General features: G+C 36.1%; 1 protein-coding gene across 1 annotated transcript; it reads left to right on the top strand.

Moving 5' to 3' along the window:
- Positions 1 to 1,189: 1,189 nt before the first annotated feature.
- Positions 1,190 to 21,183, top strand: LOC133181885 (zinc finger protein 106-like). The gene is made up of 19 exons (XM_061316535.1): positions 1,190 to 1,267; positions 3,833 to 3,951; positions 4,450 to 4,508; positions 4,732 to 4,899; positions 5,046 to 7,729; positions 8,067 to 8,254; positions 9,674 to 9,725; positions 9,827 to 11,457; positions 11,891 to 12,093; positions 12,457 to 12,685; positions 12,963 to 13,088; positions 13,401 to 13,517; positions 13,883 to 14,071; positions 16,178 to 16,240; positions 18,613 to 18,732; positions 19,194 to 19,274; positions 19,362 to 19,430; positions 20,408 to 20,560; positions 20,773 to 21,183. The coding sequence occupies exons 2-19, from the start codon at positions 3,847 to 3,849 to the stop codon at positions 20,809 to 20,811; spliced, it is 6,276 nt and encodes a 2,091-aa protein (XP_061172519.1). The 5' UTR covers positions 1,190 to 1,267; positions 3,833 to 3,846; the 3' UTR covers positions 20,812 to 21,183.
- The last annotated feature ends 408 nt before the right edge of the window (positions 21,184 to 21,591 follow it).

The raw sequence follows: 21,591 nt of genomic DNA, 5'->3' as shown, positions 1-21,591 counted from the left end.
CAAACCACCATGAAATCTTTATATGCATGATTTCTATAAATATCAATTAATTACATGTAGGTGTCTTTGCTATAATTGATAACAACTCTCTATTCTCCTAAACGGATTTAAAAAAAAAAATTATGACAATTCAGACACGTAGCATCGGGGAGGGGGCAGAAGGGGCCTCCTTTTTGCTGCAGCAAAGTCAAATTGCCCATAGGAATGTATTAATGTTGTTTACTTGTGGGGAAAATTGCCCCCCCCCCCCGAAATAGGATTTTCGACTTTGGAAAATTTCCTAATTTTGCTCGTCAATTTTTTCAGATGAGATGTCAATTTTTTTCTGGCTGATCCCTTTCAAAAAGGATACTGTAATTACCTGCCTGCAGAATGTTTGTTCATTTATATTCCAAAATAGAAAAAAATACATGCCAATTAAAGCTATAATTTTTATAATTATAAAATTATAAATATTATTATAAATAATAATTTTTCAGCTACATGGCGTATCTGAGCTAAAAAAAAAAAAAATAAAAATACGAGATTAAATATAGATGAACATGATATTTGTTGTTTTTTGTTCAAATAAAAATTTTCACCGATTTTGAACTTGAATAACCCCACGTTTCTATAGTTAAATTGACTTTAAACTGTGTCTGATATTTAAATACGGAGTCGGTAAATAAATCGGTTATTGTTTTAAATTTCGATATCTATGAAACGCGGTTGATTTAAATTGCAATTTACAGGGGGAAAACCTATCTAAAGTTATATAAAGTAATAAAACAAATAGAAAGATCTTTTTAATTTTAGTAAGTCTGAACTTAACAAAAATACGCCATATATGACTTTAATCAAATACATAGCATTGCTCATTTTAGCAATGATCCATGAACTATATACCTGGGGTATTATAATGAGTAAAAACTAGTGACTAGTATAGCATGATTATCTTCAATAAATTTTCCACAACGATTTGTCAAAATTAAAAATTTCCTTGTTTTCAGGATTGATTAACCTATTTCTTTTCTTTTATGATCATTTTCCACATGTGTATTACGAAAGAAACCGCATTATAAAGCGGAAGAACCCACACTGACTTCTCCTGTTTTATTTTCAGATTGTTTGTGGCCTCTCTGCTAACTTGGTCTATTTCGGAAAACGGACATTCCTTGTTCGAATACGTTTTTGATCGACTTAACTAAAGAAGAACATGGCGGCGAAAACAAAATAGCATGTGCATTTCTCTAATTGATTTAAAGGGCCATTCAAGTGTAACGTAAAGGTATCATATAGAAAAAAAAACATAACATGCATTCAAGATTTATAAGATATCCATGTAAATTGCTGATTTGAAGTGAAAATTAAAGATTCGCGATGCATATTTTATGACCTTATTTATATTGGTGTCACCTGCACAAACTTGTTCTGTCGGGTGCACCGATGGCCAAGTAGTTCAAGTACACCTGTAAAAGTTCATAATTCTGTGACCCTTTTTTAAGCAAATACATAAATTATTTTAAAACGTATTAAAGTAGATGGACTTACACTGATATTCTTTGGCAGGTTATATGAAAAAACGATAGAAATCAATAAAATAGTATTTTGATTTCATTCATCGAAATTCAGCAACTCAGTTGTATCCAATGCATCATTCTACACATTGATTGTAGTGCCAGCGAATCTTCAAGTTGCCATAATTGTGTAACTTGGGTTTTTATTGTAACGTTTATGTTTTTTGGAAGTCGTGACGGTATCATTACCGTATATACGACATAATAAATTACAGGGTTTCAGATTGAAATAAGCAACTATTGGACACCTGGGATATTTACCAGAAAAGTTATAGGCCATTCCGTCCTAAACCTCCTAATATTATAGGCCAATTAATAGTTATTAAAATCTTGGGATAGGTCTGGTCCGTAGGACATTTTTCATTTTAACGACAGAACATTCTATCTAGCCAACGAATAGTCAAAAATATACAATTCTTTTAACAATGCTTTCACTGCATAATTAAATGAAGTCAGCTAAATAACCTTAGAAATAAAATACAGAACCAGTGTAGCTCAATCGTATTTATCTTATTTTGGAAAAAAAACAAACCTTTTTTACATTTAAAGGTCATGTTTTTACTGGATTTTCATTAAGTGATGCTAGTTACATGTAATCACCGTCATGCCCATTCTCTCAAGCCATGCACAGACCGGAGTTCACTCAGAGCTCTCTACTACCTGAGGCCAAAGAGATGACTGAACATTTTGCCTGTGTTTGGTGACTTTGAGTCATACATAAGGTTAATGCTAAATCATGTACTCCAAAATCTTCGCATCTCTTTCCATGATTTTCTCCAAATTTTTTTTTTTAAATTATTTTTTTTATTCTTCAGTTTCATTGACAGCATTCAAATGAGTTCTAATTCTGAATTTGCAGAGTTTACTGCCCTTTAAATATTATATTCCATGAGAAGTTTTTTCTTTGGCGGTGCATGTGCTTGTCCACTACTCCATGTTAATGTTGGTAAAGAAGTGTATCAGCAACAAGAAATAGCATGAAGCAATCTAGTGTCAGATCAAGATCTAATACCCGACTGTCATTGGCTAATGAAATCTGCAGTAGCAGAAAGTAGTAAAAGAAATTAATCGGATCTGAATGGGGAAAAAAAAACATGACGGGCCTTTACATACAGAATTTAATCGGCCATTATGTCTGTTTGAATTTTTATTGGCAAATGGCTGATGGCCGACAGCAATCTAAAACCCTGAATAAATCAACTGACTTATCAGAATCAATATCGGTAAAAGGTGGGAAAACTCTCTTCGCCAGTCAATAGTTAAAATTGAATGACCGTCAATATTTTTTGGGGGAACTAGTATCAATTACGTTGACTGTTTCTCTATATAGGGAATAGAGACTATTCTTTACTGAATGTAATAATTTTTTCTTATTTTTTGAATTGTAAATTTATTTGGAATATTATATCCTAAATAGGCATTTGGGTGATTGGTCCCAACTTTTTTCAGATAAATTGCATTTTAGTACATAATATACTTTCATGTAAATTAGTTGAATCTGATTTGTCGAGTAACATTTGTTAAAAAACACTATTACCCTCTGAATGACGAAACCATGCCCTCCAGCTTAGCTTGATGACGGATGATATTCCAAAAAATATTGACTGCGCAGAATTTATGCGCGCATGGTTCAGTGTTATAGGGTATTTATTTGTATGAAACATTCAGTATAATATAATAAATACAGCATGTAATTGAGGGTAACATTAAAAATGTTCATCCCTTTTCTTGGGGTGAATATTTGCAATCTTACCCTCAACTACATGCAGTATTTATATAATGTTAGAGGAATGAAGAAGCTTTGTATTTAGAAAGGTTGTATTTGACCTTTGGGAAGTCTGATTTTCCAGGTACAGTACAAGTATGAAATACTTAGTTTAAGAAATATCAATATATTAAGATGTGTTATGGGTTCATTGTGTAAATTGTCATGATTAATAAATGATTATTGTTTAGATGGCACTCAATGGGTTTATCTGTTATTAATTAACATGGTTAATAAGGTGTCACAGGCAACAAAACAAGATCTGTAAATTATTGAGTCAAACATTTAGAATTAAATACTTTTTTAATTTAATTACATATCACAAATTAATCACTGGTTTGGTAAAGTGTCATAGAAGAGGAAAGAAACAAGTACTTATATCAGAACAAATCAAAATTATCTTCACAGACTATAGGACAGCAGAGGAATTGTGTAACAAAACATCAATATATCAATAATCTATAGATTATTATTTAGAGAACATACAAATGACCATTCTTCTTTGTTTTAGGTACAACAGGTAAAATGGCTGATGTTGTTTTAGCCGATGTATCCATGGATTTAGACAGTCAGGAGGAAAGAGAAGTACATGACTGTGATGTGTGTCACGTGTCATACACTACAGATGTGGTAAATGTTTCTTTTTAATATTAAAGTGTCATTCAAGCTGATTTTTATATGCATCACTCATTGCAATTGTAAATATTTGACAGGACATTTTTTTTCATCTTGGACAGAAGCAAGTTCATTCAAATTTTTGAAAATCTTTTGGAATAACATCATTTTCTAAAAATTTTTTTTAAACAAATATTGATGATGATTTATGTTACTGTAAACAGACATTTATGTTAAATTTGGGGTAAGAAAGATTTTGGATAAGTATCCCCCCAGTGTACCAATGCCTTTATACATGCTTAATTCAGTTTTAACAATACATTCTTCTTATATCGTGGAATAGTCCCCATGCGAAATGTGCTTTGTACTATTGGTGTTATTAACAACTCGTTAATATCCACATTAAACAATAGTATGCAGGGTAAAAATATAAAATGAGAAAGATTTTTAGATCGTGTGTAGAATGATGCTCGATTCATGTTATACCTGGTACATTAACTATATATTCTGTAGGAACTCCGAGATCATCATTGGTCCTTAATGCATCATATTAAAATGGAAAAGCAAAAGAAGTAAGTAGACAATATTCTCTCATGATGAATAAATACTTTGAGACTGAATTGAGACTGAAATATTTTTGTTTACCAGTGCCATATTATGTACCTGTATTTCATGCAGTGACAAATTGTCATTTGATGAGCAGTCATATTGATAAGTACAAAACAAATCTGAAAAATTGGTTTTAACTTTATGGAACCTTGAAGTAAAGCAAGAAATCATTTTGTTTATTTGTAGAGGGAGTGTCCACAACTGCACTTTGTGTTTCATGACGTGTGCTAACATAATAGAGTATGGTAAACACCTAAATGAAGAGAAACATAAAAGAGCCGTCGAGGACTGCAGGAGACAAAGAGAAGAGGAGGACCTCTTGATGGGGAAAGATGTCCTCATGGCTAGAATCAAGTACGGGATCAGTCAATTAACACAAGTAAAAAATATAGCATAAAATTTTTATAGGATTTTCCTTGTCTTATCACAGGAGGTAAACTAAAAGAAACCCATTATTTTCAGTAGGTTTAACTAATACTGTTTTGTCTTTGTTTTTCCAGAGAAAAAGAGGAGCAGGAAAAATCCAAGCAAAGAAACCGACAGAAAGGTAATCAAGCCAAAAAGAAAGGAAGTAACAATTTATCTGATCCAGAATCCAGTAGAAACAATGCTGTGGGAAAGCGTCGCAGTGAAAGAACTTCCCAGAGAAAATGGGGGTCAGGAAGTGGTCACCAGAGGTCTTTCTCCCTGCCCGGTCAAAATGTCGGCCAGAGACCAAGAAATCCTCATTGGGAGCGACAGTCATATAATGATGATTTCCAGCTAGATTCCATGGCAAACAATTTCCAAGATCCCTCATGGACCCAGTGGAATGGGAATTATGGGAATATACAACACGAGCAGTGGAATATGAACATGGGATTTCAACAGAATTTTCACGAAATTCCAAACCAGAACTACCAACAGCGGTGTTATGATAATGGACAATACAACATGCAGGGTCATTTAGAGGACAATGGTTGGGAAATAGATAGAAGAGGGATGAGAGGAAATGTGGGTCCAGGCAATAAAAAGAATCGGTATAGTGCTTATCATAATGACCATAACTTTGATCCAAACTTTCCGTATGAATTAATGAATGCTTCAGGATTTCCTGAGGAATCTTGGGGATGGGGAGAGGATTCTTATGGATTTCAAGATGAGTACTCACTCAGAGATCGAAGTAGGTGGGATAGAAGAAACCCTCAAAGAAACAATCTGAGAAAGGACGGCTTTAGAGACAGAAGTAACAGGAACCAAGAGAGCAAGGCATCACATAATGAAAGAGAACAGAAAATTACCCAGGATAATAAGAATAAAGAAAAACCCCTCGAAAAATTGGAGCACATACATACAGACACCGCATTCAGGACCACAGGTGAAGTGTCTCAGTCTAACAACAGATCAGGAAGTCCCAGTAGTGAAAGGTACCTTGACAGTATGCGAGAAAATAGGAATAGGTCAGACAGCTACGAAAAAGGGACAAATAAAAGACGGCGATATAATTCCCCTGCCCGCTCTACTGAGAGAAGAAGTAGACAAGACAAGGGTAAGGAACCAAAGAATACCCACATCAAATTTGAAGATGATGAGGACAAATCTTCCCAGCATGAAGGGGACAGTGTGACTAGTAGTGGGGACAAAGAGGAACTGTCCAGTGGCTCAAGTGGAAAGAAGGGAGAGAAGAAGGAGAAGAAGAAAAGTATACTGAAGAAAAAGAAGAAAAATGGGAGTAAGGGATCTCCCCCTGGGTCTCCAAAGAGATCAAGCAAGAAAGTTCGGGAGGAAAAGGGGGGAGAAGGAGTATTAGAAAAGGCAGAAAAATTGTGTAGAGAACTTCGAGAAAAGAGGGAGAAAGCAAAACTAGAGAGAGAAAAGAAAATGAAAATGGAACAGATGGAAAAATTGGAAAACATAAACCAAGAACTAAAGACTTTATCTGATAAAAGTAAGGAGTATGTGAAAGGTCATATCCCTACGGAAGAAATCAGGCAGACATCAACTGTAGATTCTAGTGCTAAGGAAAGAACAGAAAAAGAAACCAAAAATGGAAACATTTTAAAGTTAGGTCAGTGTAATAAGGATATTGACAAAATAAGACAGAACATCGAAAAAAGTGTTCAGAGTATTAATGAGACACAGAAACTACTGAATTCTGCTGGAACAGAGAGTAAGTCAGAAAAGAATGAAAGAAGTAGTCGAATAAATAAATCCCAACTGGAATCTGTGCCTTTTCCAGAGGAATCAGTGGGGCATTCAAGTAAGAAGGATAAGTCAGAAAAGAAGGAAACAAGTAGTCGAATAAATAAATCTCAACTGGAATCCATTGTTCCGGAAGCATCAGTGGGGCATTCGAATAAGAAGGAAGCATCTGCAAAACCTGACAGTCAAAAAACAAGTAAGACATTAGATAAAACATCAAGTAGTGGTAAATCTAAAGAAAAACTGACTACTGACTCTTTATTAAAAATGGTGAATTCACCAAGGTCAAGAAAAGAGAGACAGCAGTTGGCTGGAATGTTACGATCTTATGCTCAGTCACAGAAGAAACTATCCTTACCTCGATATAATCTTCAGCTCTCTGGCAGTTATGATGATAATTTTGATAATAAAATTGAAGAACTGAGATTAGAAGAATTGTCTCGAGAGGTGCAAATTCAAATCGCTCAACTGATGGAGGCAGATGTCACACCAGACTTAAATGATCTGGAGATGGCCTTGATGTCGAGTACAGCAAAGAAATCTGTAGAAACATCTGACACTTTGGAGACAGATACCTCCTCCCGACCCGGGTCATTCTATGTCTCCGCATTAGACCAGTTCCAGGAATTAGACAGAGCCTTACAGGGTAGCTCAAAAGAAAGGCCAAGAACAATGTCTACAGACTTGGACAAACTACAGTCAAAAAACAGGAAAGACGTGGACTCAAGTACTGCACAACCACTGAAAATGAGTGACCTTTCTTCCAGTTCTGCTGTCATTGTGAAAAGTGAGCCCATGGATACAGGACACGAGAAAGCAGCCCAAGGGTCTATTAGTCCAGACAGTGCAACTAGCCTTGTGACCTCTACCACCAGTCTGGGGGAGACTGGTAAAACACTGCCCACACCTACTGCTGTTCCCTCTCCCAGAATGCCTCAGTCAGCAGATCACTTTCCTCAGAGGTCATCAACACAAATGGATGCTTCACTTCCTACATTGTCAGGTTAATATTGTATCAATGTCTTGATTGTCTTCATCAAAACTGTTCACTACATAATGCAGAAGGAATTTTATGGGTGTTAATTTAATGATTTTCATAATTGTTATTTTTTAATACCATTAATTTTAAATAATTTAATTTGACACATAGGTAACATTTCATTGAGGATTTAATTCTACTCAGGAATCTTATTGATGAAGTAAATGAAATTTAACCCTCACAGGCATTTTTTTCTTGCATAGTGTTGTGGTTTTAACCTTTGATTTGCCATAACATGATGGTAAAGGGAAATAATCCACTTTTAATAATCAATACGATAGAAGTCATTCTCTGTTTTAAGGTTCATTGTCATCATTGGAGAGTGGTCGATCTACAGAGAGTATCTTTGACACAGTGTATGATATTAGCATTAAGGAAGAATCACTGAGGAAAGACCTTAATGAAGTGGAGCAGTTTATAACATACTTTAGAAATGTGATTGATGAAGCCACAGTACAGCTCAGCAGATACAACGAGAAGAAACTCCGGGTTTGTTATGTCATGTAGCTTTAGAGTAATGAAAATCAGTTTATCTCATAATGTTTGTCTTTTTCAAACAAATAGCAGCTAGGTGTTTTTTTGTATTGGTATTTCATGCTATCGTGATACAGCATGTACGTGTAATTTGACTTCTCTTGATTTGAAATGATCTTTGAAAGCTATCGTGTTTGTAATCAACAAGTGTTACAACTCTTAATGTATGAGGGTTGTCCCAGAAAACATGAACATTTTCAATATTTTTTGTCTCGCTAATATTATAAAGTTAAAGATAGGCATGCACCATACTCAACATTGCTTCATAGAAGTTTTAATAAACTATCTCCTTTAATAATATTTTTCTCTCGGTTAAACAGATCTTACATAAAAGATGTTGATGTAACACAAATCAAAATGTAGATTATGGCATTTGAGAAATAATTCAGGAATCGTGCGACTTTCATTAGAATTTTAAAATTCAGTAGAAGCATAAAGAGCTAGGTTCACTTTATGCATAAAATGGCCCTGTCCTTATATCAATTAATTGACTATCACCCTCTGTCCCATTTCATATGTCAAAATTAAGTAGAGACTTAGTGCTCTCTTTCCCAATAACAAAATTTATTTTTGAGAATCCAGGTATTGGAAAACAGACTTTGTGAAAATGCAATGTTCTTGAATTTTGCAGAAAGCAGGCATATTTGACTACCTTCAGCAAAGAACTAAAATATGAGCACAACAGTCGATCCAAAAATTAAAGCATGTATAATCTTCAGAAACAGATCTCTCATTATGTAATTGCATATTTTGGATCAGAGGTTGTGCTCCATCTGAAATATAGATAAAATACTTCAAATTTAAGCCATTTTTAAAGGAATTTACAGGATATGGTGAAAATGATGCATTTCATGACGTCATAATGCATTGACTATAGAGAAAATTACGTCATGTTTAATAAATACACGGTCACCAAGGGTCCAAGTGATAAATACTGCATTGTCAATGAAAACTGAGAGTTTCGATTTTTCAGAAATTCACAGGGCCAAAAAAGGCCCTAAGTGGCCCTTTGCTCTTTGTCACGACATACTGACCACTGATATTAAACACCCCTTTAATGCAGTTTCCATATGCATATGACATTACAACCTCATAATATGTCAAAATAATGAAAATATCATTTCCCATGCAACAATGTGCAAAAAATGATGACCGGTAATTTTAGTTAGGTCATATATGAAATTTTTTTTTTTAGAGAAATTGCTTGTATCTGGGACAACCTTTGTATTACCTGGCTGATCTGCCTTCATTGATTGGGAAAAAAAAGTTTTTAATTGACAGATTGAACCAGTTTTTTTATACACAAGTGCATAAGAATTCACTTAATTATGAAGTACAAAATGAGAATGTGTAATTATATGGTATTTGTTACAGTTACAAAGTGAAGAGGAAAAGCTGCGAGGGAAAAGATTAAGAATTCTCCATGGTGAGCTATGTTTTTATTTCCCAATCAGTCTAGTTTCATTTTGAGCAGTCTTTCTCTTTGTATATTGTTTTGTTTACATTCTACCAAACTTGATATTGTAGAGGTCAAAATCCAGCAGCGATCAGGTCGTTCCACACCTCAGCTCTCAGAATTGGAAGATCAGATCAGAGGCCCAGCACTGGAGGATAGTGGGAAGGCCATGACCCCCAGTCAAACCTCTCACAATCCTGACCCTCAGGTATCATCGTACAATGACCCTCACACAAGTACTTTGTTGAATGTTTTGAATCGAAACCAGCGTCTAGAGCCAGAGCGTGATAGACAGGTTTATGCTTCATCGTTTGGCACTTCTAACTCCTCGGTTCTTGCTAACCCTAATTCCCACGCTTCAGATTCCATTTTTTCTCAGTTGAGAAATTTGTCCTCAAGTCTGCAACAGGAAACTATTTCCATGGAGGCTGAGAACAAATTAGAACACAGTTTATGTAGAGATTTGGCTTCTGTTAAAAAGGAGCCTGAAGAAGATAATCAGGTCACCTCAACTCAGGGATCTATAGGAGGAACTTCAATAAAAGACAAATCATTAAACATGGAGGGCAGTAGACAGAAATTAGCAGCTGACAGAAACCAAGATCAGCCACAAGGAAGTAGAATAGAAGCCAGTGCTCCTGATAACATAGCACATTCCCTTCCTCCAAAACCTGTAAAGTCGACCAGGAACCCAGTGAACAAAATAGTGGAAAGTAGTGACCCAAGGAAAATCTCTGATGTAACCCAGAGCACAGAACTTAATGAAGCAGGATTTATCACTCTGAATTCTTTAATTAAAACTTCCAATCTGAAAGAGGAAATAGACTCTGATGATGAGCCTTTGGCAAACTTGATGAGACGTCGGAGACAGGATTCTCAGCGGTCTGATGACAGTCAGAGGAAAGGAGAGAGTGATGAAAATGAAGCAAAGAAGTTCAACATGCAGTATATGGGAACACTAGGAGTCGACAACAAGGCATTCCTCACTCAACTGGGAAGAGGTCAAGGTAGCAGCAAAGGTCAAGGTCCCTCCTACATGGTGCTGGACAAGGACACTGATGCCTACCAGCATATCCAGTCCCTCATCAAAGGAGGAAGGCCAGAAGACAAGGAAACAGATGGACCAACCTCTCTTCCTGTGGACAGTCAAAGGCAGAAGGACCACAAAGGAGGGCAGGGTAAAACCAGAAGCCTTAGGAGTGGACATGTTAGTGATTCAAATTATGAAAGTGTGAACAGTAACTGCTCTCTGGGTGAACAAATCAGGCAGTATGCTAACTTGAACAAAAAGGGCACTAACCAATCAGAGGAAAATGTGATAGTGGTGAATACAGACTCTGACAGTGAACGGAGTGATAGAACTTTACGGGAAGACCCAGCATTGCTGAGTGACAGCTGTACTCCTGTCAGGACAGTCAAGTCTGGACTCCAGAACCTCAATTTGGATTCCAGTCCATTAATGGCCACAAGCCAACAAATTCGTCATGGGAGGGAAGAAAAGCAAACAGCACCAGGTACGGAGGAGGCCAGATGCTTGTCACCTTTTAAGAAAAAGTTGAGAACCAAGAAAGAAAGGGACAGGATCTCTGTGAGAAAGCAGAAGGAGGGATACGTCCTCGATTCCAGCTCAGATGGAGGAAATTCACAAGATGGGGAAAGTGCTCCAAAACTGACCGACATTAAACAACAACTTGTCTTTAAGGTTGGTGGTTGGATTCAGACATAGATGTGAAATATAGGCGGATGTGTCTGTCTGTTGTATTAAGGGAGGAGAGGGGGGAGAGAAATTTTTTGCATGTTATTTTTGGTGTAGGGTATGTTATGTTTAAATCTGAGTTGGATTACTGATACTCCATGTTAAATTTTTTGAATATGTTATGTTTACATTAAAATCTGTATGTAGAATTTGTGTAGGTGTAATTCATGTATATTAAACAGTTTTTTTTAAAACTCAAATAAAACCCATGAAACTATCATGTTTGCAAATATTAACTTTTTTGTGAATCATTAAAAAAATGGAAAGGTACAAGAAGTCAAAGTAATGGATTAAGTGGCTTCTGAATTGATTGCTGAGATCAGCTATGTTGACATTAAGTGTGGTATTGTATGTGTAACTATGTTCTTTTTGTGATTAGTCCCTGAGTAACATCCCAGCTGCTCTGAGGGCTGAAGGTCTAGACTCAGAGGAGGCAGGGCTTGTGGAGACGGGATCAGAGGACACAGAACAGAGTGTACAAGTCAAACAGGAAGTGATACCAGGACGAAGCCTGTTGGAGGATGTACAGTTAGAGACGGAATCAGAGGACAACAAACAGCTGGCCGCAGAGGCCAGGGAAAGGTCAGGGGTACAGAGAAATAAACTCAACTCTGAGGAGTAAGCCTGCTAACAAACAGGAATTTACATTTAGCTTACTAGTAATGCTAATTATAAAGGTGTTCTGTTTCTGACTTGGAATTAAGCCCAATGTTTAATTTTGCTTGAACAGCTAAAATAAATCTTTAAAATCTCAGCTAGTGCAACTGCTAAGTTGATTTGAACTAAAGCAAATAGATTGGTTATATTCTTTGAAGATACAGGAGGCAATTAATTGAGATGATGAATAATATATAATACATGTAGTGTATTTAATGCATAGTGTACAGTATTTGAGCAATGTATAGTGTATATAAATAATGTATTGAAGTGACCTTACTATTGAAGATTATCCTTGGACAAGGAGGTAATGGAGAATTTCAGGAAGGCAGTTGAGAACATGAAGTCTACCTTGGGTCTGTCCACACTGCAGATCCCAGAGGATCATTTACCGTCCCCCCACAGGGACCCAATCCAATACATTGGGCCAAAGGAGGTCATCTCGGGCGTTGAAGTCCTTGATGGTTTTCTGTATGTCTCCTACCAAGGGAAAATCATTAAAAGGTTCAACCTGCAGGTAGAGTGGGCCATTTTATCTTTTTGTAAATGTTTTCTTTAGATTGGAATTTTGTTATTGAATTAGGAAAGTTTCAACCTGGCTTGTAACAAGACAAACTTTGAATTTCTGATGCCAGCCAAATGTTCTGTTAGTAGAGATTACAATCATGTTCTTTACTTCAAGCAGAGGAGAACAGCTTGAGCAAAAGAATGGAGATTTTGAAATGGAAAAATGTTTGATATTTAGTCATGTACATTTATATGTCTCTGATGTAGAATTTTTCTTTCTTACACAGACTGGAGAGTTAGATTTTGATTTTAACACAATGAGTTACAATGTTAGTTGTATCCTTGTATACAAAGAAACAAACAAGCTTTATGTTGGAGCACAAGAAATGATGCTATTGACATACTGCTGTAAGGTAAGCTTCAATTATCTTTGTGATTCATAAATAAAATTTCACAAAATGTAAAAAGAAGTTGTAATCTGTTTTTAAGTGAACATGTATGTAACAATGTATTTGTCTAAATCTTACACTTTAATAAATCACTGTACATTATGTCAGCCTCTTAAGTAATTTTATGAATATACATTGAAAATAAAAATCTTCACTAGATGGAACATATTTAAAAAAAAAAGTTTCATTTACAAAAGAGCAATGGGATTTACATGTACTTTGGTTCAGCCTGTCAGAGAAAAAAAGAAGATATTTTTTTTATTGTTTGTTTTGCAGACCAAAAAGCCATTGAAGGTGGAGCCGACTGAAGGCAAACCTCAGTGTTTCCTGGAGAGCTGGGGTCATCTATATATAGGCACTGACTGCGGGACAGTGGTTGTCATGTCATTAAAGGTCAGGATTGTAGACAGAGAATTGTAAATTAATAAACAAACAAAGCATAATGGAGACACAATGTGCTAAAATATAGGTTAATTTTACTTAAAAAGTCGTGGATATAAATGTGCTATCAAATTCAATAGACTTAATTTATACTTTCTCCTAATAATATGTACAAATGATCATAATTACTTTTGTATGACAATGTACATGTCGTTACTCTTCCTTGTTTCTTAAAATAAATAGCCAACACTTAGAATGAATTATTAAATTATTGCAAGATAGATGTATTTTTTGGCAAAGCCAAAAAGTTGGACTGGATCAAAATTCTTTCTAAGAGCTTTTCTCAGGTACTTGATACTATTTTATGATTTTTGTAGAATGACAAAGTTCTAGACACATTTCACTGTGCTGATCGTTCAATCAGCCGGATCTGCTCAGCCACTGAGGGTGTTCGTAAAGTAATACTGGTAGCTTCCTTTGATGCCATGATTTATGTTTATGACAGCAGTACAGGCTTACTGATACGAATGTTAGAGGGGCACACTAAGACACCGTTCACCCTACAGGTAATACAAGTGGGAAATCTTGTGTCACCCCTCTCACAGTACAGGCTTACTGATACGAATGTTAGAGGGGCACACTAAGACACCGTTCTCCCTACAGGTAATACAAGTGGGAAATCTTGTGTCACCCCTCTCACAGTACAGGCTTACTGATACGAATGTTAGAGGGGCACACTTAAGACACTGTTCTTCCTACAGGTACATGTAATACAAGTGGGAAATCTTGTGTCACCCCTCTCACAGTACAGGCTTACTGATACGAATGTTAGAGGGGCACACTTAAGACACTGTTCTTCCTACAGGTACATGTAATACAAGTGGGAAATCTTGTGTCACCCCTCTCACAGTACAGGCTTACTGATACAAATATTAGAGGGGCACACTTAAGACACTGTTCTTCCTACAGGTACATGTAATACAAGTGGGAAATCTTGTGTCACCCTCTCACGGTTTTTGAATGTTCTCATCTTACATCCAGTGATTGGTCTTTGTTATATCAGATAACAGATTTACCTCACTGCTATGAACTTGGAAGTGCAGTAGTTCAATTATTCAATGCACCATACAAAACAAAATTATTGGAAAAAAATGAAATACATCACAAAAGAAGGAACTAAGAATATTTCTGAAACATTGTGAAAAGGACTAGTGTTATAGGTTCAAGTGCAAGTCAGTGGAAATGTTTTCTAAAATTAATTGCTCTAATGATTTTTGAGCCTTAATATATTCCCTAATTTGGCAACAATGCAGTTAACATTAATAACAGATAACAATGGACTGTAGAGTTGATGTGAGTACACTAAACAATACTGTGTGTGAGATGAGAGCATTCATTGATTGAGACTGACCGGGCTTGTCGTGCCGAGAGGGCTTGTATACAACCCCTGGGGGGAGCCTGGTTACCAGTGGCTGGTGGCTGTAACCCAGAGCCAGGGAGGTGTTACCCCAGGGGGCGAGGACTAACGGTCAGTTATAACCATTAGAGATGTTTGGATGAAGACTTGAGAAATGGTCATACAAGATGATTCTCTTATGCATTCATTTAGTAATAGATATATTTTAAGCAAATATTCACAAAGCTAATTCACACTGAATTTTATTCGAAAGAAGATATATGTAGATAATGACAATCCTACAAACCATTTTTTTTCCTCACCTAAGAGGAGTTGAATGAGCCTGTGTAATACAACTGGTCTTGGCTTAGGCTCCCCAGGTCAAAGTTTTTGAAATAGGTTCATTTTTCAAGTAACCATAAGTTAAGCCTGGACCACTCTTGCATCTAAGGATGCTCACTTTATTCGTGCTTCATTTACTGCATCTGGCATAAATTTTGTGGATTAGTGGCCAGGTTTAAGGTTTTGCTGCAGATGTATTCCGAGGTAACTGCAAGCTCTGTCTACTCCAAACTTGAGTGTATGATGATTTTACCATTTGAGCATCAATGCTGCATCTGACCTACATTTTTTGAAGGAGGGGTTAGGTTATTAGGGCCCCCTCTGCAGTGTGCCCTTTATTGATCAGTCTGTCCATCAATCCATTTCATTTGTCCAGAGCATATTTCTCTCTCCCTGGCATATTCTGGCTCAAACTTCACCCATAAATTCCCAGGGAGCAAATGATATGTAGTGACCTTGAACCAATTTTCTAGATCAAAGGTCAAGTTCAAAAACTGATTTCCTCTTATTTAAATAGCAGAAGTGTTGACCACATAAAGTTTGTTTTCTGTTTATCAAGCTACAATTTTTACAGTGTTGTTTTTAATTAAAATAGAAAATTAGCTTAAACTACTGTAAATGTACTTCTGTAGCATCACAATTTCTGTTCAATCCATGGTAGGAAATTACAAAGATTTCTTGAATTGCCATTATTTGTCTTAAATGTACTTTAAGTATGCTGTGACAAATTTCTGTGGAAAGTTTATGACACCCAACAGAATTTGTTGCTCCTTTTATCCTGATTAATTGAAGCATTTTTACTCTTCAAAGGAAAACTGCCCAAGGTAATGTTTTCAAACCATCCCCCCCACTATTTTAGTTGAATAAACAGTTTGGAAGTTGATTTTTTAAACAGAAAAAAGACAAATTTGATTGCACAAAATCATTATTGAAGGTGGATGGTCATCTTGTGTACAGTGGATCAGGGGACAAAACTGTGATGGAACACAACATCTTGGTGAGTTGATTACTGTCTTGGAGGTACTTTTATGTCTGTCATTTTTAGCTCACATGAGCTGAACATTCAAGTGGGTTTTTCTGATTATATTTTATCTGGCATCTATCTGTCTGTCCATCTGTAAATTTTTCACAGTTTCAACTTCTCCTCCAGAACTACTCGGACAGTCTCAACCAAACTTGCCACAATCCTTGGTTGAAGGATTCAAATATGTTCAAATGAAGGGCCACATCCTCTTAACAGGGGAGATATCAAGAAAAGGCAAAAGAAGGGTGGATGTCTTAAAAAGATCTTTTCAAGAACTATAATGATAAGTGAAATTAATATGCAAACCTTATCATGTTGTGTAGATTCAAATTTATGACCCCTAGGGTAGAATGAGGCACAGAAGAGGATAAAAAAAACTTGTTAAGAATAATATAGTCATGATTAGTCATGTTCCTCAGATAGTGTAGATTGAAATTTGCTCACAGCTTAGGTGGGACCAATGTTCTAAAGAAAAGCAGTGGCAAAGGTGACTCAGTCAAGTGAGAGTTGTGGCCCATGGGCCTCTTGTTTTGCATTTAAATTTAACAGTGTTTTAAAGGTAATTACTCAGTTTTCTATGGTTATACCTAATATAATAATTATTTGGAAATTTTCAGCCTTGAGATAATTTTTATTTGCTGTAAAGAACAGTTTCAAATTTTGCCCAATTCTGGCTTGCTAGTGTATACAATTTTATTAGCTCACCTGAGCTGAAAGCTCAAGTGAGCTTTTCTGATCACATTTTGTCTGTAGTCCGTCTCTCTGTCTAGCTCTCCGTCTGTCCGTCCGTCTGTAAACTTTTCACATTTCCAACTTCTTCTCCAGAACCACTGGGCCAATTTTAACCAAACTTGCCTCAAAGCATCCTTGGGTGAAGGGGATTCAAGTTTGTTCAAATGAAGGGCCACGCCCTCATTCAAGGGGAGATAATTCAGAAATAGTGAAAATTTGGTGGCATATTTTAAAAATCTTCTTCTCCAGAACCAATGGCCCAAAATAGTTAAAACTTATAGGAAACTTTTGTTATATAGTGTAGATTCAAGTTTGTTCAAATCATGACCGCTGGGGTTAGGGTGGGGCCACAGTGGGGGATCATAGTTTTACATAGGAATATATAGGGAAAAACATTAAAAATCTTCTCAAGAACAACAAAGTTCTTGTTTAGTCATATTGAAATGGAAGCATCCTCAGATAGTATAGATTCAAGTTTGTTCAAATCATGACCCCCGGGGGTTGGGTGGGGTCACAAGGGGGGATCAAAGTTTTGCATAGAAATATATAGGAAAAAAATCTTTAAAAATCTTCTTCTCAAGAACAGCAAAACATTGTTTAGTCATATTGATATGTAAGCATCCTCAGATAGTTTAGATTTAAGTTTGTTCAAATCATGACCCCTGGGATTAGGGTGGCGCCACAATGGGGGTTCAAAGTTTTACATAGGAATATATAGGAAAAAACTTTAAAAATCTTCTTCTCAAAAACAGCAAATCCTTGTTTAGTCATATTGATATGTAAGCATCCTCAGGTAGTATAGATTCAAATTTGTTCAAATCATGACCCCTGGGGATAGGGTGGGGCCACAAGGGGGGATCTAAGTTTTTCATAGGAATATAAAGGAAAAAATCTTTGTCTCAAGAATAGCAAAGCCATGTTGAGTCATATTGATATGGAAGCATCATCGGATAGTGTAGATTAAATTTTGTTCCACTGATTACCCCTGGGGGTAGGGAGGGGCCACAATGGGGTATCAAATTTTTACAAAGGAATATATAGGAAAAAATCTTTAAAAATCTTCTACTCAAGAACAGCAAAGCCATTTGTTATATTGATATTGAAGCATCCTCAGGGTAGTTTAAAATTCAAGCCCCCCCCCCCCCCCCCCCCTGTAAACTTTTCAAAACTGAATTGATTTGTGCTTTTTCCTGGCCATTGTGTTCAGGTGAGCGATGTGGCCCATGGGCCTCTTGTTTTACTCATGTTTAAGGTCGAATGTCCGCCTGTTCTAAATTTCATCTTAAAAATTTAAAATCCCCAAGTCTATTTTGAATTCATGGTCACTGATCCATTTATTGATTATATTTGTAAATTTTACTAAAAGTGTTTGACAAATGTACATTTACATGAAGTCAGGACATTATGTAACAACAGATTCAAGTTTGACACAGAAGGTAAAGACGAAAAGGGTGTAAGTAAAACAGATGTGAAAAATTCCCAGTGTATGATCCTATTTGATTACTTTCACTGATGAGGAATCAATTATGAATGAGATTATATATTATTGATTATTATTGAATGAGAGAAGTTATTTAGTTGACATATTGAATGATGAATTAATTTACCCACAGACGGGGGAGTTACTGTGGACATTCACAGAGGCTGCTGGGATAGTGTCTTGTGTTTGTACCCATGATGACCAGCTGTTTTGTGCTTCCTATGACAAACTCATACGTTGCTATAGCAAAAAGGTAGATAACTGATAAGAAAGTCTTATGCTGTTGGTAGTTTTTTCACAAACTGAATAATATTATTTTCACATCGTTTCAAATCTACAGTTTTGTGTCCTTCTATTTGCTAGTCATTTTTTTAATTTCAGGGTCACGTCAATTTCTTTTTTCAATCTGAAAATGAAAATATTTATAAGTTGGGTCTGCAATAACAGATAAATTTTATATTGCTTATAAATAGAATAATTAAAGGTACATACCCTATTGAATACCGTTCGGTATCCACACGAGAATCTTCCGCAATTTCAACCTCAAGGTGTTGGTCTTCAGTTTTTCTTTGTTTTGAAATAGAATAATTTGTAGATAGGTAGCCTGATGTAATGAAATTTAAAACTTGGTATATTGATTGTTGATTTCATCAGTTTTTCATCTATCAAGGATGAGCTCGTACATGTGACAAGTTACTTGTATTTTGTTTCCAGAGTCGGAAGTTGTTACGCCTTTATTATGGAGCTGGGGCAGGGGAAGGGTTAATTATCCGAATGAGAATAAGTGACGGAATGGTGAGATATTTAACATGATTTCTATTAATGAAGAATTTAATACTCTAATTGGTCATTCTGATGTTTGTATTTATGTTTTGTATACAGTTGATTACAGGAAACAGACAAGGACTAACAGAAGCTGTACCTATAACTCAGCAGGACCACAGCTGTCAGGTGAGTTTGTTTTTGAGTAAGTACTCAGCAGGACCACAGCTGTCTGATGAGTTTGTTTCTGAGTAAGTACTCACCAAGACCACAGCTGTCAGGTGAGTTTATATTTTTGTAAGTACTCAGCAGGACCACAGCTGTCTGATGAGTTTGTTTCTGAGCAAGTAGTACTCACCAAGACCACAGCTGTCAGGTGAGTTTATATTTTTGTAAGTACTCAGCAGGACCACAGCTGTCTGATGAGTTTGTTTCTGAGCAAGTAGTACTCACCAAGACCACAGCTGTCAGGTGAGTTTATATTTTTGTAAGTACTCAGCAGGACCACAGCTGTCTGATGAGTTTGTTTCTGAGCAAGTAGTACTCACCAAGACCACAGCTGTCAGGTGAGTTTATATCTGTGTAAGTACTCAGAAGGATCACAGCTGTAAGATGAGTTTGTTTCTGAGCAAGTAGTACTCACCAAGACCACAGCTGTCAGGTGAGTTTATATCTGTGTAAGTACTCAGAAGGATCACAGCTGTCAGATGAGTTTGTTTCCGAGTACGTACTGACCAAGACCACAGATGTCAGGTGTGTTTGTATCTGTGTAAGTACTCAGTGGGACCACAGCTATCAGGTGAGTTTGTTTCTGTGAAAGTACTCACGTACAAGTACTCAGTGATGAGTCTGTAGGACATCTGTATAAGTACTCCGTGATGGGTCCATGTGACATCTGTTTAAATACTCAGTGATGAGTCTTAGTAACATCTGTATAAGTACTCAGTGATGAGTCTGTAGGACATCTGTATAAGTACTCAGTGATGAGTCTGTAGGACATCTGTATAAGTACTCAGTGATGAGTCTTAGTAACATCTGTATAAGTACTCGGTGATGAGTGTTTGTGACATCTGTATTAGGAAAATGGCACAAATTCACAAATTTGCAATTTTATTTATATATATTGGTCATTATTGAAACTGATTATTAGAATGATATCTTTGCAGTGTTCAGACTGTAGTAATGTGTTTGCCTTGAGGAGCCATCTTGTATACCATGTGGTCCATGATCACATCTTAAACAATGTCCGTGCTGGCAAAAAGACCCCTTGTCCTTGGAGGAACTGTAAAGAAAGATTCCAATCTACTGCCCCAAAAGATGTATGTAGGCTTTTGGCAAGTAAAAGGATTGCCTTGAAAAGAGGACAAAATGCTGCTTTGGTTTTTTGCAAATAATTTGTATACGTGTACTTCTGATGGTTAATGAAAAAAAAAATCAGATTTACTTGACCAAAAAAAATATATATATGAAGGGAACTGATAATCATACATATACTTGCAGGTCCTTGAATATATCTTTTATTATATTTTAGGTGATTGAAGAACACGTCATTGTTCATGCTTACTCCTAGAAGTGTTCCGAGTGCCATTTTCTGCTGTGATATCAGTTATTCTAGGATTAAAAGAAGAAAATTTTAGCCCATTTTGGTGACAACACATATACATGTCTGTCCATGGACACCTATGATATTTATCTTTTTTAGGTTTATTTTTATGTGTATTTACATGTAAGTACATGTCTGGATTTTGCATTTTCTGGTATGAGAAGCAACTCAAGCACAAAACACTATTTCTGTAATTATTGATTAAAATAAGTTTTAGCACTGTTCTGTTTATCAGGAGTGTATGATATACATTGTGATAGGCATTTACTACGGTATCTTATATGATATTTTTATATCATCATTCTTGGAAGCAATCCTAAAATAAAAAAAAAACTTCAAGTCTTTTTATTTTTTTTTTTAATATTCTTGCCAATTACAATTTTTGAAGAAGCATGAGTGAGAAAAAAAGGTTACTAATTTCCTGATCAACTAGTACAAGTCATTAGGAAATTGTTTCATGAACTGTAAGCCAGGCATTTGAACAAAGACTAGTCATGAAGGGAAATGTTCTTGATGGGAAAGGGGGGATCATGCCCAAGGAATGTCATTACTTCAGTTATGGTTTAGAGACTAATTTCACAGTGACTTTGATTGTCCTTTGTTTATGGTTAGAACTTGGATGGGTGTAGGGGCTGCTTATGCTCAGGGGATGTCATTACTTAAGTTATTGCTTAGACAAATGCAAATTTCAGTGACTTTGTGTAATTGCCCTTTGTTAACTAAAACATAGGTAATCAAAGATTACGA

The sequence above is a fragment of the Saccostrea echinata genome, unplaced genomic scaffold (genome assembly GCF_033153115.1).
Source record: "Saccostrea echinata isolate AGI-Se365-2 ecotype Australia unplaced genomic scaffold, CSIRO_AGI_Sech_v1 ptg000009l, whole genome shotgun sequence".
NCBI lineage: Eukaryota > Metazoa > Mollusca > Bivalvia > Ostreida > Ostreidae > Saccostrea > Saccostrea echinata.
This window is presented reverse-complemented; position numbering and strand designations above follow the sequence as displayed.

Excerpts from the sequence above, each read along its gene's own strand:
- LOC133181885 (XM_061316535.1), top strand. The coding sequence starts at position 3,847 with ATGGCTGATGTTGTTTTAGCCGATGTATCCATGGATTTAGACAGTCAG. Across the intron at positions 4,900-5,045 it reads GTCCTCATGGCTAGAATCAA|AGAAAAAGAGGAGCAGGAAA; the intron begins GTACGGGATCAG and ends TTGTTTTTCCAG. Across the intron at positions 16,241-18,612 it reads TGATGGAACACAACATCTTG|ACGGGGGAGTTACTGTGGAC; the intron begins GTGAGTTGATTA and ends ATTTACCCACAG.